The 13,492-nt window shown below is 38.4% G+C and overlaps 1 protein-coding gene across 2 annotated transcripts; it reads left to right on the top strand.

Moving 5' to 3' along the window:
* The first annotated feature begins 4,874 nt into the window (after positions 1-4,874).
* Positions 4,875-10,410, top strand: LOC107658622 (arrestin domain-containing protein 3-like). 2 transcript variants are annotated; one of them, XM_016447240.1, is made up of 8 exons: positions 4,875-5,344; positions 7,331-7,412; positions 7,496-7,643; positions 7,758-7,860; positions 7,981-8,237; positions 8,322-8,478; positions 8,730-8,872; positions 8,961-10,410. In XM_016447240.1, exons 1-8 carry the CDS (start codon positions 5,065-5,067, stop codon positions 9,027-9,029), a joined length of 1,239 nt encoding a protein of 412 aa, XP_016302726.1. In that variant the 5' UTR covers positions 4,875-5,064; the 3' UTR covers positions 9,030-10,410. The 2 variants fall into 2 exon arrangements, with proteins under 2 accessions (XP_016302726.1, XP_016302725.1); XM_016447239.1 differs by having other exon boundaries at positions 7,265-7,412.
* Positions 10,411-13,492: the final 3,082 nt, after the last annotated feature.

The following is a 13,492-nucleotide window of genomic DNA, read 5'->3' as shown; positions in this document are numbered from 1 at the left end:
GATTTAATACCTTTTAATTTTATTACTTAAAAATAATATTTTATATTATATATTTTATATATTTATTTTAAGACACTACAATATTTTTATTAACTTTTTTTTGCCAGACACTAGTTAATTTTGATATTTTGGCGTATATTGCTTCCATGACTTTGTCAGAAATCTTTATTTCAGTAGCACATCAGACTTTACAGTTTTATTATTATCTATTTTCTGAAGGTTTTTACAGATGTTTTTCATTTACCTGATTTATATAACATTTTGATACTAATAGTATGGTGAAAGTTTATTCTTGTTTTCTAGCTGACAGTTTTTCTGGTTTATGATTTATGAGTGAAAAAAAGAGAAATCCAAAATCACCTCTGTACGAATCGTTTAATATGTGAACAAATTTTTTTTTTTAACTGGCCAATGCTGTTTAGATTTATTTTCTGGAAATGAATGCAAAATAGCGCATATTTAATTAGATAATGCTTCATTTGCATATTTAAACAACATTTCAGAAAACATGTAAAACAAAACAATTGTCTTAATGTATTGTCAAAAAGTGTGGAGATATCTATTATTTTTTTTTTATTTTTTTTATCATATTTACCGGCAGTGTCTTACCTTATGTACTGTATAAACAACCAAGGTATTTATAGGAGCAGCTATTCTAAAAATATTATTAACAACAGTGATTGCACTTTCAGCAGCAACTATTCTTTTCATGCATAATTCAGTGAGTTCAAGGGTCAACGTTTTGCTTTGAGTTGCTGATGAACCTCAAGACTCGGGATGGAGCAGAGTCATGTGATCGGTGGCATGTTTGTGAACAGGTTGTAGGAGCCGCAGGTTAAAGGGTCAAAGCGATACAATGAGCAAAGACGAGGACAAAGCCCAGGGTCAAAGGTCAAAAGAAGGGTCACTACTGCAAAAACAAGAATGATATCTAAACATTATTATCTTAATTTTTGTACACATTTTTGCCAGGATTACCAGCTCTGTACTAATCTGTCAAACAAAATCAAGTTATATATATATATATATATATATATATACATACATACACACACATAAATATATATATATTAATATAAATAATATATAAATATAATATTATAAATAAACATTATAATAGATTTTTGCACTACACTCTTAAAAATAAAGATGCTTCACGATGCCATAGAAGAACCTTTTGAAGCACCTTTATTTTTAAGAGTGTAGGATCATAAAATAACTTGTGTTCAGTGAGTCCAGGCAAATATCAGGTGCCTAAATCGCAGCAGTCGACACCAGCACAGGCACTTTATGTAACAAAAGGGCCACAGAGGCTCAGGGGCAGCGGGTGGTGTCAAAGGCCATCGCATTTCACAAGCAGATGTGTGACCTTTGTGACATCTGGAAGGACTGAGCTATTTGGAAGCCAAATGCATGCAGCTGGATCTCTGAGAGAGTGAATGTACTGCAGCACATCTGCAGGTGGGAAAGCACACCTGGATGATACAAAGCAATTCAGTGCCTCCATTACGGCCCTTGATCTGTATGTCACAATCCCAGATGTAACTCATTCAGTATACCAGAGTATTGATCGTCTACATATGAGGGTCCTTGACTGCCATTTAAAGAGTTTCCATATAGAATTAAGACCTTAACATACCACCATTAAACACAGTCAAGAGCTTTTCACACTTGAAATAGTTCTGTTCTAATAGGGTTATGAGCAACAAATTTCTATATTGCGTAAAACAGGTTGCATCACTTCCGGTTCAGGTCTTTTGTATGTGCTTCATTAAATATGGAGCTGTTTAACTCAAGATGCCTCCAAAAGAGATACCAAAGTGAGCGTAATTGTTGTCCATTACATATGCAGTTTGATATATAAAAGATTTGTATTTTTCTTCATCTCACTAACATTTGAACATTAAAGTTGAATAAACCCTAAACCCCGAGTTAACGTTCTCATTTGCATATTTGCAGCTTCTGCATCACTGATTGGACGAATGCAGCACGAGACCTGTTTATATAAAGGCACATTCTCATAGGGTATTATATAGTCCAGACTGTACTATCACGTTTTTCCAGAATGGACTTTTCATACTATAAATGAAAGAACAAAGCAGTTTCTTCTTTCTCCCAAATGAAAGCACTTTTCACTCTGTGCGTTGTTCTAAACCCCACTTTTAACCCTGGGTAAAGGTATGTTTCACATTTGTAATTTGGAAGCATGATTAGCACCGCTTTTTACCCAGGGTTATGAAAACGTGCATTGCAGTGGCAAACATATACAGTGTGAAACTATAGGGCTTTTCACACTTGAAATAGTTAACCCTAGGTCATTCTAAACCCCGGGTAAATGGAATCCTGGGTTATCTCATTTCACGTTTCATACTGCTTATACTTTACCCAGGGTTAAAAGTTAATCCTGGGTATTCATAAGAAGCCATTTCACACTGCACATTCCTAAACCCGGGTTAAAGTCCTTATTTGCATATTTGCGGTGTCAGTGTTACTGATTGGAGGAACGCAGCAAGTGACGTGTTTACATAATGTCTCTAGCATTGTGCATCCACATATTATATATTGCCGACTGTACTGTCAAGTTCTCCAGAATGGATGTTTCGGACTGTAAAGGAAAGAATGAATTGGTCTCTTCTTCATTTCAATTCAAGTGTTTTACCTCACCTGTCACTCCATCGGGGAATAGACCCTGTAAATACAGGTCCTTTATCCGGGTTTAAGGAAGGTGTTTCATTGCTATATGTTCTTATTCCCCCTTTGTTGACCAATTAGATGTACGACCTGTCAACAGAATAAGTCTGACTCAGATGAGATTACACAGAACTGGTCTGTATCGTTTACCGCTCTGTCAACAGCTTGGTCCTTCATGTTTACTGGGGGACAAATCTGTGTCAAAGGTCACAGGACCCTCTGTTGACCTGTTGAACAGATGGAAGCTTTTAGTTTCCCAGGCTGTCAGGGATCCCTCTCCAAGTGTGGGAAAGACTTGAGTCTTCACATTACATCATGGCTCTTAAACACACACACACACACACACACACATTTTACCAGCCTAAGGAAGGAAGCATTATGCTTTGGCGAGGCACTGAACCTAGTAAATGAATTATAATCAATTAAAAGTTATCAAATTAATTGGTGATATAGATTAAAATTCATTGGCAAAACTATAAGTGATGTAAAATTGATTCGCCTATATTTAGTCAGTATGTGTGGATGCCTCACTTCAATAGAATTGTAATTGAAATTTTAAATTATAATTAGATATATGTTTCATTAATTTAAGAGCCAGCAGTATAATAATATTATAATAAATCTACCTATTTCCATCAGCGTTTTGTATGTGTTTTGAATTGAAATACTAAATTTGACCTTTGAACTCTAACGGTGACATCTGACCCGGAGAGAGCAGACCTGTCCCAGATCTGGAGGATGGAATTGATAAGGTCATTCAGTGAATTACATAAAACGAAGAGTGGGAAAGGTAGAAATGGATCCATCTTCTCAGTCATGGCCATTGTTTTAGTATGACAGGACTTTGCCTGAACGGGTCTTTGTCTTGAGCTATAATGGTCATCCAATGAGAATTGATCTGAACAGAATCAATTACTTGGCGAAATTGTTCCAGAATCTTTATACTCATAAACGAATGGGGTTTTGTGCTCCAGATTTCTTTGCAAATGAATATATGCTTTACCTTTTTGAGTTTGTGCTGTAAAACATGGGAAAATTACAATACTGTCTTTGGAAATTACATATGTAGTGTCCATATTACACCTCCATGGACCATGCAATAGTTGGGAGTAATTTAAATGTATTATTATTTTTAGCATGTCTCTAACAGTTGTGGTTTAATGCATGTTGGTACTTTTAAATAATCAAGTTCACGAGTTTGAATAGAGCTTTGCTGCCATCTGCTGTTGAGTATTTGACAAATAATATGGACTTTTACATGCAAGTTTCAGGTTCAAGGAAACTGTATTTTAGATGATGTAATTGGTCATCGTGTCTTTTAGGTTTTTCACCATTTAGTAACAGTTTAGCTTCCTATTAGCTACTATTTCTCCTATTTGTGACTGGTGTAAATCTGCAGGAGGCTCTCTGACCCATCTCTTTTGGACATGTCCGAAATGTTATGATTTTTGGTGTGACATATTTGAGTGATATATTTGGTTTGAAATATTTACATTTTACATCTACGTGTATGCATTTAGCTTACAAAAGAATACAATTTACATTGTACTTGTACAGTGCATTATACAAACACAGGCAGGTGGCAGTGAAGAGCAATGGGGGAAACTATGAAAGCCCCGTGCTTGAAATGATGAGATTGTACAAAACACTAAAACAAAACTTGACATGAAAACATAATTTAACAATACAACCATCTATGGGGGAAAAATCGCGTTCTATAAAGTCTAATGAGTGATTTCATTCACGCAAACTTGCATTTATATTTAATTTAGCATAGTTTCACTTCTGTGTAAGATGTCAACAACGCATGAACTATTGTACATTTGGATTCAATCCGGTTTCTTTGGTCTTAAAATTGAATTGTGAAGCGTTACTCGGACCTTCTTTCTATTTACTTCCAGTTTCTTTTGTTTCACTAGGATACTCTATTCACATTTGTATTTCATGTTTGTTTGTTTTTTTTACACCACTATGTAGTATTTCATCCTATCATAATGTAGGTATAATATAAACAGTCACTTGTTCATTAGTAAAACACTTCGGATGTAAAGACAGGTTACTTTTAACAATACAACAGAGACTGAAGCATAGGAAGGCGGAAGAAGAGAGCAGCAGCCTTATCGATTGCGCATGCGCAGTCCGGTTGTTTTTCCACCAAGCGGAGGTATTAAAGCAGAGCCAGAGCGCAGAGATACAGCTGCATCTTCACATGCAGTTACAGCAAAACTCAATGATTAACAGACAAGTATAGCACTGAACCCCTGCCTGCAGCCGTTCTGCACGGCAAAAACCTTAGATGATTCATACAAAACACCTGACAGATGATTCGCTCTTTTTATTTTAAATATCTTACAGCTTAGTAAGATTTCCACCATGGTGCTCGGAAAGGTGAAAAACTTCTTTGTCAGCTACGACTGTCCCAATGACAGCAATGTCCCTGTCTTCGCCAGTGGGGACTTTGTCTCAGGTCGGGTGGTCATTGAAGTGACCGGAGAAATCCGCGTGAGATCTCTGAACATTCACGCCAAGGGACTGGCGAAAGTTCGCTGGACTGAATCACGTAATGCTGGGTCCAACACTGCCTACACACAGAATTTCACGGAAGAAGTGGAGTATTTAAACCACAGAGACGTCCTTATTGGACATGATCGAGGTAAGGAGCATTTTCATTCAGCACTTTTTATTTATGATGAAGATGTTTGTTGGACTGCAATGACAGATGCTCCTTATGTTACATTGTGTCTTTTGTTTGCTTGCTTGTCTATTCTGTCCATATTCACTTTTAGTTTGTACTCTGTGAACGGTTTAATCCATTGGCATAGGTAGAAACAAATTAGAAATGAAAGATTTCGTTATGAACCCTTATGCAGATGATGCTTGGTTGAAACGTCTTCCTTGCTCTTAAAAGAGTTTCAGTAATATTAGAAATCATTTTAAAAACGAACATCTTGAATTAGATATTTAATCGTTTTAAAAGTATCCCAGGTGAATTAATGTTTAAATGAAGTGGTTTGTTAGAGCACAAGAGCTTATAAACAACAAGCCCTTCTGTCCAAAACTAGTTAATCGTTTACTGTAAATATGTTTTCTTCGATATCTACAATTAGCGATTTTCATATTCACATTCACTTTGTAATCATATCGTGACATGTGTTTTTTTAAATTATACGTTACAGTTTCTTTCATAGACGGTTCTTGTAAGTTTGTAGCCTTTGTTAGAAGCGGTTTAAACCTGTTCAGAAACTGGTGGCGAGGTGGGGGTTGTGCGGACCGAGCCTCTGCTCGCTGATTGGTTGAAGTCAATCCTATCTCTTCGCTGATTGGTGGAAGTGCTCGTGTGTCCCCCCGGTGATATCATATCTTTGCCCAAGTGTCAAGACTGCAACTCAACTTATTCGCAACAACGCAGGACTGATTGAAAGTTTATTAAAATGTTATATTTTCATTCTTCACCTTATGCATCATTCTGCATTTGTTAAAAGTATTTGGGCCAAGTTATTTGTAATAGAAAAACTACAGCAGCTAGAAAAACAAATGAATTCGCTTCCTATGCCACTGGTTAGCATGAGTTATGTCAACTGTAAAAGATTAGGTCACCATGCATGTAACATGTTTATATTCTGCGATGTAATTTTTTGAGGTATGTTTTTTGTGCGTTGTCAAACTGAATTAAATGTACTCTGTAACAACCATTAAGGTCAATATGGAGTTTCTGTAATTATGTCTTTTCTACTAATAAAGTAAGTCAAATTGTATTTATTTGCGTCTTGCCTATTTTTTTAAATGTGTCTTTCCTTTTCTTTTACACCTAAACCACGCTGCAGTACACATGTGGCTTCCATATGAGGGCGTATTCAAGAGAAAAACACCCCGGCTCAGCCAATCAGGAGCCGACTAGTAATATATGCATGAGGAAATCCGGCTGAGAGAGGCTGCTCGCGCCGGTTCAGTCTGGTCCTCTCTAGCTCTTGGCTGTCTTCGAGTGACAGGCTCATAGTTATTTACAGCAGGCTGTGGAACTGCTGAGGTGGCAATAAAAAGAACAGAGACCGTAAATACATTTAAAAAAAATACAAATGAATGAAAACAACTGCTTCAACATGTTAATGATAAATTATTCCTGTTTTTATTTATGGCCATAGTTATTAACACCAGTCTGTGAAACTGCTGAGGTGAAAGTGAAAGAATGATCAAAAACTATATAATATCAGAAAATACATCAAAAACAATAACTGTTAATAAAAAATAGCATATTTAAGGCTAAATATTCCTATATTCCATTGATATTTTTTGTTATGAATTAAGAACATTACATTTTTAACTAGTATTTTATTTGTATGTGCATAGATTTAAGGTTTTAGTGATGTGACAAGGCCTATATGTTCACCCTTTTTTATTTTGAAAAGCATAACAACATACTATGCCAAATTATGTTGCTGTTCTATTCCCACTTTAAAAAAGGGTTCGAAAAAAATATTTTTTATGCTGACATTGTTTTAAAATCTTGTGTTCTTACGTTCATTGAAACATTAAGACAATGTGGGTCGTATCTCTGTCGTTGTCTCGTGTTTAGGGTTTCTTGAGGAATATTACAGGTATGGTATATTGGTATATCGAATTTTATTCTGCTTTGTTTTAGATGATGACAGCTGCGACGAGGGCTTCACCATTCTTCACTCAGGGCGACATGAGTTTCCCTTCAGCTTCGAACTGCCCCAGACGTAAGTAACTCTCTTGTCTGATTATACACATATATAATGTATTAACCGAAATACTTACATTATTTGTTCATGCCACTTTCCAGGCCTTTGGCGACATCCTTTGAAGGCAAACACGGCAGCGTGCGGTACTGGGTGAAGGCAGAGCTTCATAGGCCATGGCTCCTGCCCATGAAAACCAAGAAGGAGTTCACCGTCTTTGAGCACATTGACATCAACACTCCATTGTTACTGGTAAGAGAAAATTATTTGAAGCCAAATCACCTTACAATGTAAAACTGAATGTTTGCTTGAGTTGTGGTGGTATTATTTTAGAGGTTCATATATTGTCCTTTTTTTCATCTATAGTCTCCTCAGGCTGGCACAAAGGACAAAACCCTTTGCTGTTGGTTCTGCACATCAGGGCCTGTATCACTAAGTGCCAAAATCGAGAGGAAGGGCTACACTCCAGGTGAGATGATAAACCTGCTTGTTGATGGACACTTAGCCACTAGTTAACCACTAATATGAAAGTGTTGTTTGATTTTGCAGCTTGTTCAGATTGAGTCAATTTGGTTGGTTGTCTTTACAGGAGAGTCTATCCAGATCTTCGCAGAGATTGAAAACTGCTCTTCCCGTGTGGTCGTGCCAAAGGCAGCCATCTACCAAACCCAAACCTTCTTTGCCAAAGGGAAGGTCAAGGAGATCAAACAGCTCGTAGCTAACCTCCGAGGAGATCCTCTACCCTCTGGCAAGACCGAGACTTGGGACGGCAAGATGCTGAAGATCCCACCCATATCGCCTTCCATTCTGGACTGCAGCATCATCCATGTGGAATATTCACTCATGGTGAGTCTACAATCCTTTTGATTCATGAAAAGGCGAACTGCTTGCCAATATCGGCCATGCAACTAACCTCTTGCTTCTCAACAGGTGTATGTGGACATCCCTCGAGCTGTCAACTTGACCCTGAATCTGCCCCTGGTGATTGGCACCATTCCTCTCCACTCCTTTGGCAGTCGCACCTCTTCCGTCAGCAGTCAGTGCAGCATGGCTATGAGCTGGTTGGGATTGCCTGAGAGACCTGAAGGTAAGACACAAATCCTAAACTTGTTTCCAGGACCTTTAGGTTATGGGTACTCAGTTCTGCTCCTTGAGGACCACCTTCTTTCAGAGTTTACTTCCCAGAGTCTCCAATAAATCCAAAGGCAGATCTCCAGGAGTAGGATTGAGCCCCATTGATTAAGATGCCAAAGATGCTTTCACAACCGTTCGACATTAAACAATCAGCATAGAAGTCTTTTTTGGTCTAATTGTTGGCTTTGTCCTCAACTCCTGTAGCTCCACCAAGCTACTCTGAAATCGTCACAGATGAGGAGCGACAGAACAACTTGGAGCTCCCAGCTGTGAGAGATGAGATTGAAGGACCACTTTATGCTTACATCCATGAGTTCCGCTTCCAGCCTCCGCCCCTGTATTCTGAGGTACATTGAGTCCCAGACCTTGTAGCTTGTATCTTGCTACTGCATTTGAGTTCCTATATTCTGAAACCTTGTTCGTCTCCCTTGACAGGTTGATCCCCATCCTGAGCAGGTGTGCGACTCCTTGGACAGGAGACCAGATACCTGTCCATCCCGCTGAAGGAGTGACCACACCTGACCAGTGCTGTCAGGGATCTCTTATCTCTACAACCTCAACTGGGGTTTGTTCTTCCTCCGTGAGGAGGCACGAGCGTCCATCTTGGTGACGCAGATGGATATCCACCAGGAACCACTCCCAATCCAGGTCGAGTCCAGCTCAGTGGCCCCTAAAATCCACTGAAGATCTCGAGTGATTCCCTTCCCCCTCCATCCTTGGTGAAAGGAGTACAGACCAGATTTGTTGGAGTAAAACTGTGCCCTTGACACCAAAATGGACTAAACGCAACACCACTAAGTGCGAGAATGGTGTCCAAACATCCAGCCTTATTTTGGATGTGATTCTTCACTTATTTGAATGATTACACTGAATCATCTTGAAGATTTATCGGTTATCATTGTACTAAGAGCAACAAATAACTCCAACAATCCTGCATCCACTCCCAACAGAATAACGACAGACTTTCTTTTTGTCAATTGTTTGTCGTTTCTCAACTTAGAAGAAGTGGCTTTACCACATTGATTTTCTTGAAACGTTTTAAGAATGTCGGAAACTGACCTGCACCAAGACCAAGACCTGCTGCAAAGCATTATGGGTAAGATTCTGACATGCCACGTTGCCTTTCTGCTAGAAAGAAACTGCGAGAGCATCAACCTGAACATGGCACTGATTCAAGTGGCAAGAGAAAAGAGACCATTGGCGGCAAATGAAGAGGACACTCATCGAGATTCCTGAAGACATTCCTGAATCAGTCCTCCCACTCTCACTGTTACGAGATACACAGAGAACCGCACTCCAAAACTCGTTTAGAACCTCTTACTATATGTACAACTAAGAGCTAACTAGACTCTTGACATATTCTTTTTTTTTTCGTACTCTTCTGACAGTGGCCTGTTGGCGTAGGCCGTTTTTTGTTTAACGACAATTAGCACTTTTCATCAATTGCATTCAAAGTGTATACCGAAGCTTGGCTAATATAATGCACAAGTTTGACAAACATATGCTCTGACATTTACTTGTGATTTTAGGAATGTTTGTTTACATAAATGTGCTGTTAACAGACAAACTAGAGTCACTAGTTACACGTTTAGACTAATGAAACCATCTTTGTGGCCTTGGCACAAAAACCATGTTTGTTTTTAATCACCGTTTATGGCTGAATTTGTGCGCTGTGCTGATATTTACCTATTAAAAAAAGGGACTATGTACTTTTTGTGAACTGTATGCATCCTTACCTTGATGTTTGTGTTGGGTCGTGGTGAAAATTGTTGCCGTTTTGTTTTTGTTTTTTTCCCTAGTGTTTTACTTCAGATACTACAAGAACATTCTCAAACATGCACTTACAGGGAATCAAAGAACCCTCATAGAGACTGAACATGAAATGCATACTGCATATAGGAAGCGATGTTGCTCTTCAGTCAGGCTGGTCCAGAGCTAATTAAACTGGCTTCCATTTTTTTTCCATTTCAGGGGTTGATGGGTGAAATGGGTATTAAGCTACTCCCAAGTTGAACGGTGCAATATCTGCTGTGTGTTTTCAGTGTGTTTCCACATAGTTTTGTATTCTTGGCTTGTTTCTAACTTTTGTACCATTTTGTAGGTTGTCTCTTTATGTTTGTCTGTCTTTGCTCCAATCCGTTTAAATAAATACGCCATTTTATACAAAAACAAAAGTTTAATTTTTCTTTTATTACTTGTTAGAACATACTTCAAGAACACCAATTTACACTAACGTGTCATATTTGGCAAACAGGTGTTCCTACATGTTCAGACAAAAAAAAATATGGTAACAAATCACTTTGACAAAATGGAAATGAGGTTGTATATCATAGTCGAGGATATTGCCCAATGCTCATGTCAAAAAGTACAAAAAATATCCAGAGATGGTGGTTACATCATGTGCTCTGCCGTGTCTAAAATTGTGACCCAGGTTTAAATGATGGGATTAAAAATGTAAAACAACACGAAGAGCAAATAGACAGACGGGTGTTACATATCCCGAGGCGAGATCTTTAACCAGTTCGCTGTGTTGACAGACTTCATTGTGTAACTTTTCACCACCAGCATTTACATTACGTTTGCATCCAATTTGTACAACCTCCAAAGTATAACATTTGTGAACGTTTTTATATGATTCTACTTCAGTGCGGAGTCGTTTGGCTTCACAAGTATCAACTTCCTTTCAGAGGAAACGTCTTTTCCTTTCCGTCCTCTTGACATTCCAGCAGACAGGCCATCTAAGAACCAAACGCTGACGGAACACAAGGAGTTCGTTGTCTGTGCGCACACAGGCCTCATGTGCGCTAGGAACGCTTTATATTTTCCATTGCTCTTCCCAGGCTCAAATGGAGCAGATGTTTGCTCCCAAGAGCTGTAAGTGGACCACTAACCTACTTTCCCTCCGCTGGTCAGGGATAAAACTGGATCTCTTCAGCTCATTACTAGAGCTCATTGCTGTAAATGGAGTGTAAAATGCTCAAGTTTACAGCTGGAAATGTCAATTAAATTCAGATATACATCAAAGGATGAATCACTAGGATTACATAGAGTTTTAAACATATTAATTTTAGTACACATTTGCATATGTGAGTATACAGTATGTATATGTAGGCGACTCAATGGGAACTAGATGTTTGAAACGAACATCCAAACAAGAAGAACAACAATTTTCTGCAACTGGACTTTATTGGACTTGACTACATACCTCATAATCAGTCAAAAGTTTGGAATACTTAAGATTTTTTTTTTGAGAGGTAGTGTATCACGTTTTCCACAAAACATTTTCAACATTCATAATAAGAAGAAATGTTTCTTGAACAGCAAATCATTATATTAGAATGATGGCTGGAGTAATGATGATGAAAATTCAGCTTGGACATCACTGGAATAAATTACATTCTAAAATATATTCAAATAGAAAAAGTTTAAATTGTAAAAATTATTTATTTTCGAGCAAATAAATGCAGCCTTGGTTACCATAAGAGTCAAAAACATTAAAAAAAAAATCGAAATTACCTAAAAACTTTTGGCAACTTGTGTGACAACTAGCCCCGATCTCTACTATAATATACAGTCTAATTTGTTGAGAGAGTGAATTGGTGGGTTTTTGTTAAATGTGAGCCAAAATCATCACAATTAAAAGAACCAGAGACTTAAACTACTTCAGTCTGTGTGCATTGAATTTATTTAATACACGAGTTTCACAATTTGAGTTGAATTGCTGAAATAAATGAACTTTTCCACGACATTCTAATTTATTGAGATGCACCTGTAGTCAACATTTCAATCCGATGCATAAATTGGCCTAAAATCAGCACTCTTCTTCTTTGCAAAACATGTTCAGTATCAGGTAGAACTGGAAGAGAAGTGTTTCTTAACGGAAAGCGATGATGATATAACAGCTTCGCCCTGGGCTTATTTTGACAAGTCTTAATGATTCAGGTGTCTTCAGATATGTTCAATGGGTACTTTAGGTGATGAACTTGACAGGCTGTGTGTGTGGCAGGTGCACTGCAGGATTGACCTGTGGAAAATAATTAGCCTGCGTCATCTGCGCTCTGTGTGCAGGGTTTAACCCGCCATACATGCTTCAACACATATGAAAGAGACTAGTGAAGAGAACATATGCCAAAGTCTAGACAAGCTGATGAAAGATGTCTGTTTCGAATGTTCTGATTTCTTCCAAGAATTATTTTCTTGGTCTGTCGGTGAGCTGAACCACAAAGCCAGGAATTTCAGCAAAAAAAAAGTACCTACAAAGAAGCCCTAAAACAAATATAATGCATCTATGATGCTGCAGTTTTTTCATTCGCAACAGGTGCAAGCTAGCACAGAAGTGCGTGAAGACGCTTCTTTCCCCTTTTACATAATGTCATGGGTCTAAATATGGGAATGGAGGACACTTTCATAACTGTGATGTTATGCCAGAAGCAGCGGGACATGTTTCTAAGAAGGGACGTGCTCTGCGAGTCAGGGATTGTCAGTCAGTGACTGTGCTGCCAGAGGGGTCAGTAGTGACACGCTACACACCCCGACTTTCAGCGGAGTCAGTGTAACCAGTGGTCAGCAATGCAAGCTCCACCCCCTTTTACAGACATTAAAGGGGTCATATGATGCAATTTGAATTTTTCCTTTCTCTTTGGAGTGTTACAAGCTCTTGGTGCATAAAGAAGATCTGTAAAGTTGCAAAGACTAAAGTCTCAAACCCAAAGAGATATTCTTTATAAAAGTTAAGAGTCAGCCACACCTACCTAAAACGGCTCGTTCTAACACGCCCCCACATACCTACGTTGTTCTGTGGAAAGATTTGCATAACGCCACCCAAATGTTCACGCAAAGAAAGAAGGCGTAACTTTTAGTCTCACTGTAGTATTGTTGCCGCCGCCGCCGCCATGTCCTGAAAACGCTGTGTGCTTCGTTGTGAAAGCGAAACTACTTTGTTTGGTCTTCCAAAAGAGGACGATATC

Source organism: Sinocyclocheilus anshuiensis, unplaced genomic scaffold (genome assembly GCF_001515605.1).
Source record: "Sinocyclocheilus anshuiensis isolate Anshui unplaced genomic scaffold, SAMN03320099.WGS_v1.1 scaffold343, whole genome shotgun sequence".
Classification (NCBI taxonomy): domain Eukaryota; kingdom Metazoa; phylum Chordata; class Actinopteri; order Cypriniformes; family Cyprinidae; genus Sinocyclocheilus; species Sinocyclocheilus anshuiensis.
The sequence above is the reverse complement of the archived record's forward strand: the minus strand, read 5'-3'. Positions and strand labels throughout refer to the sequence as shown.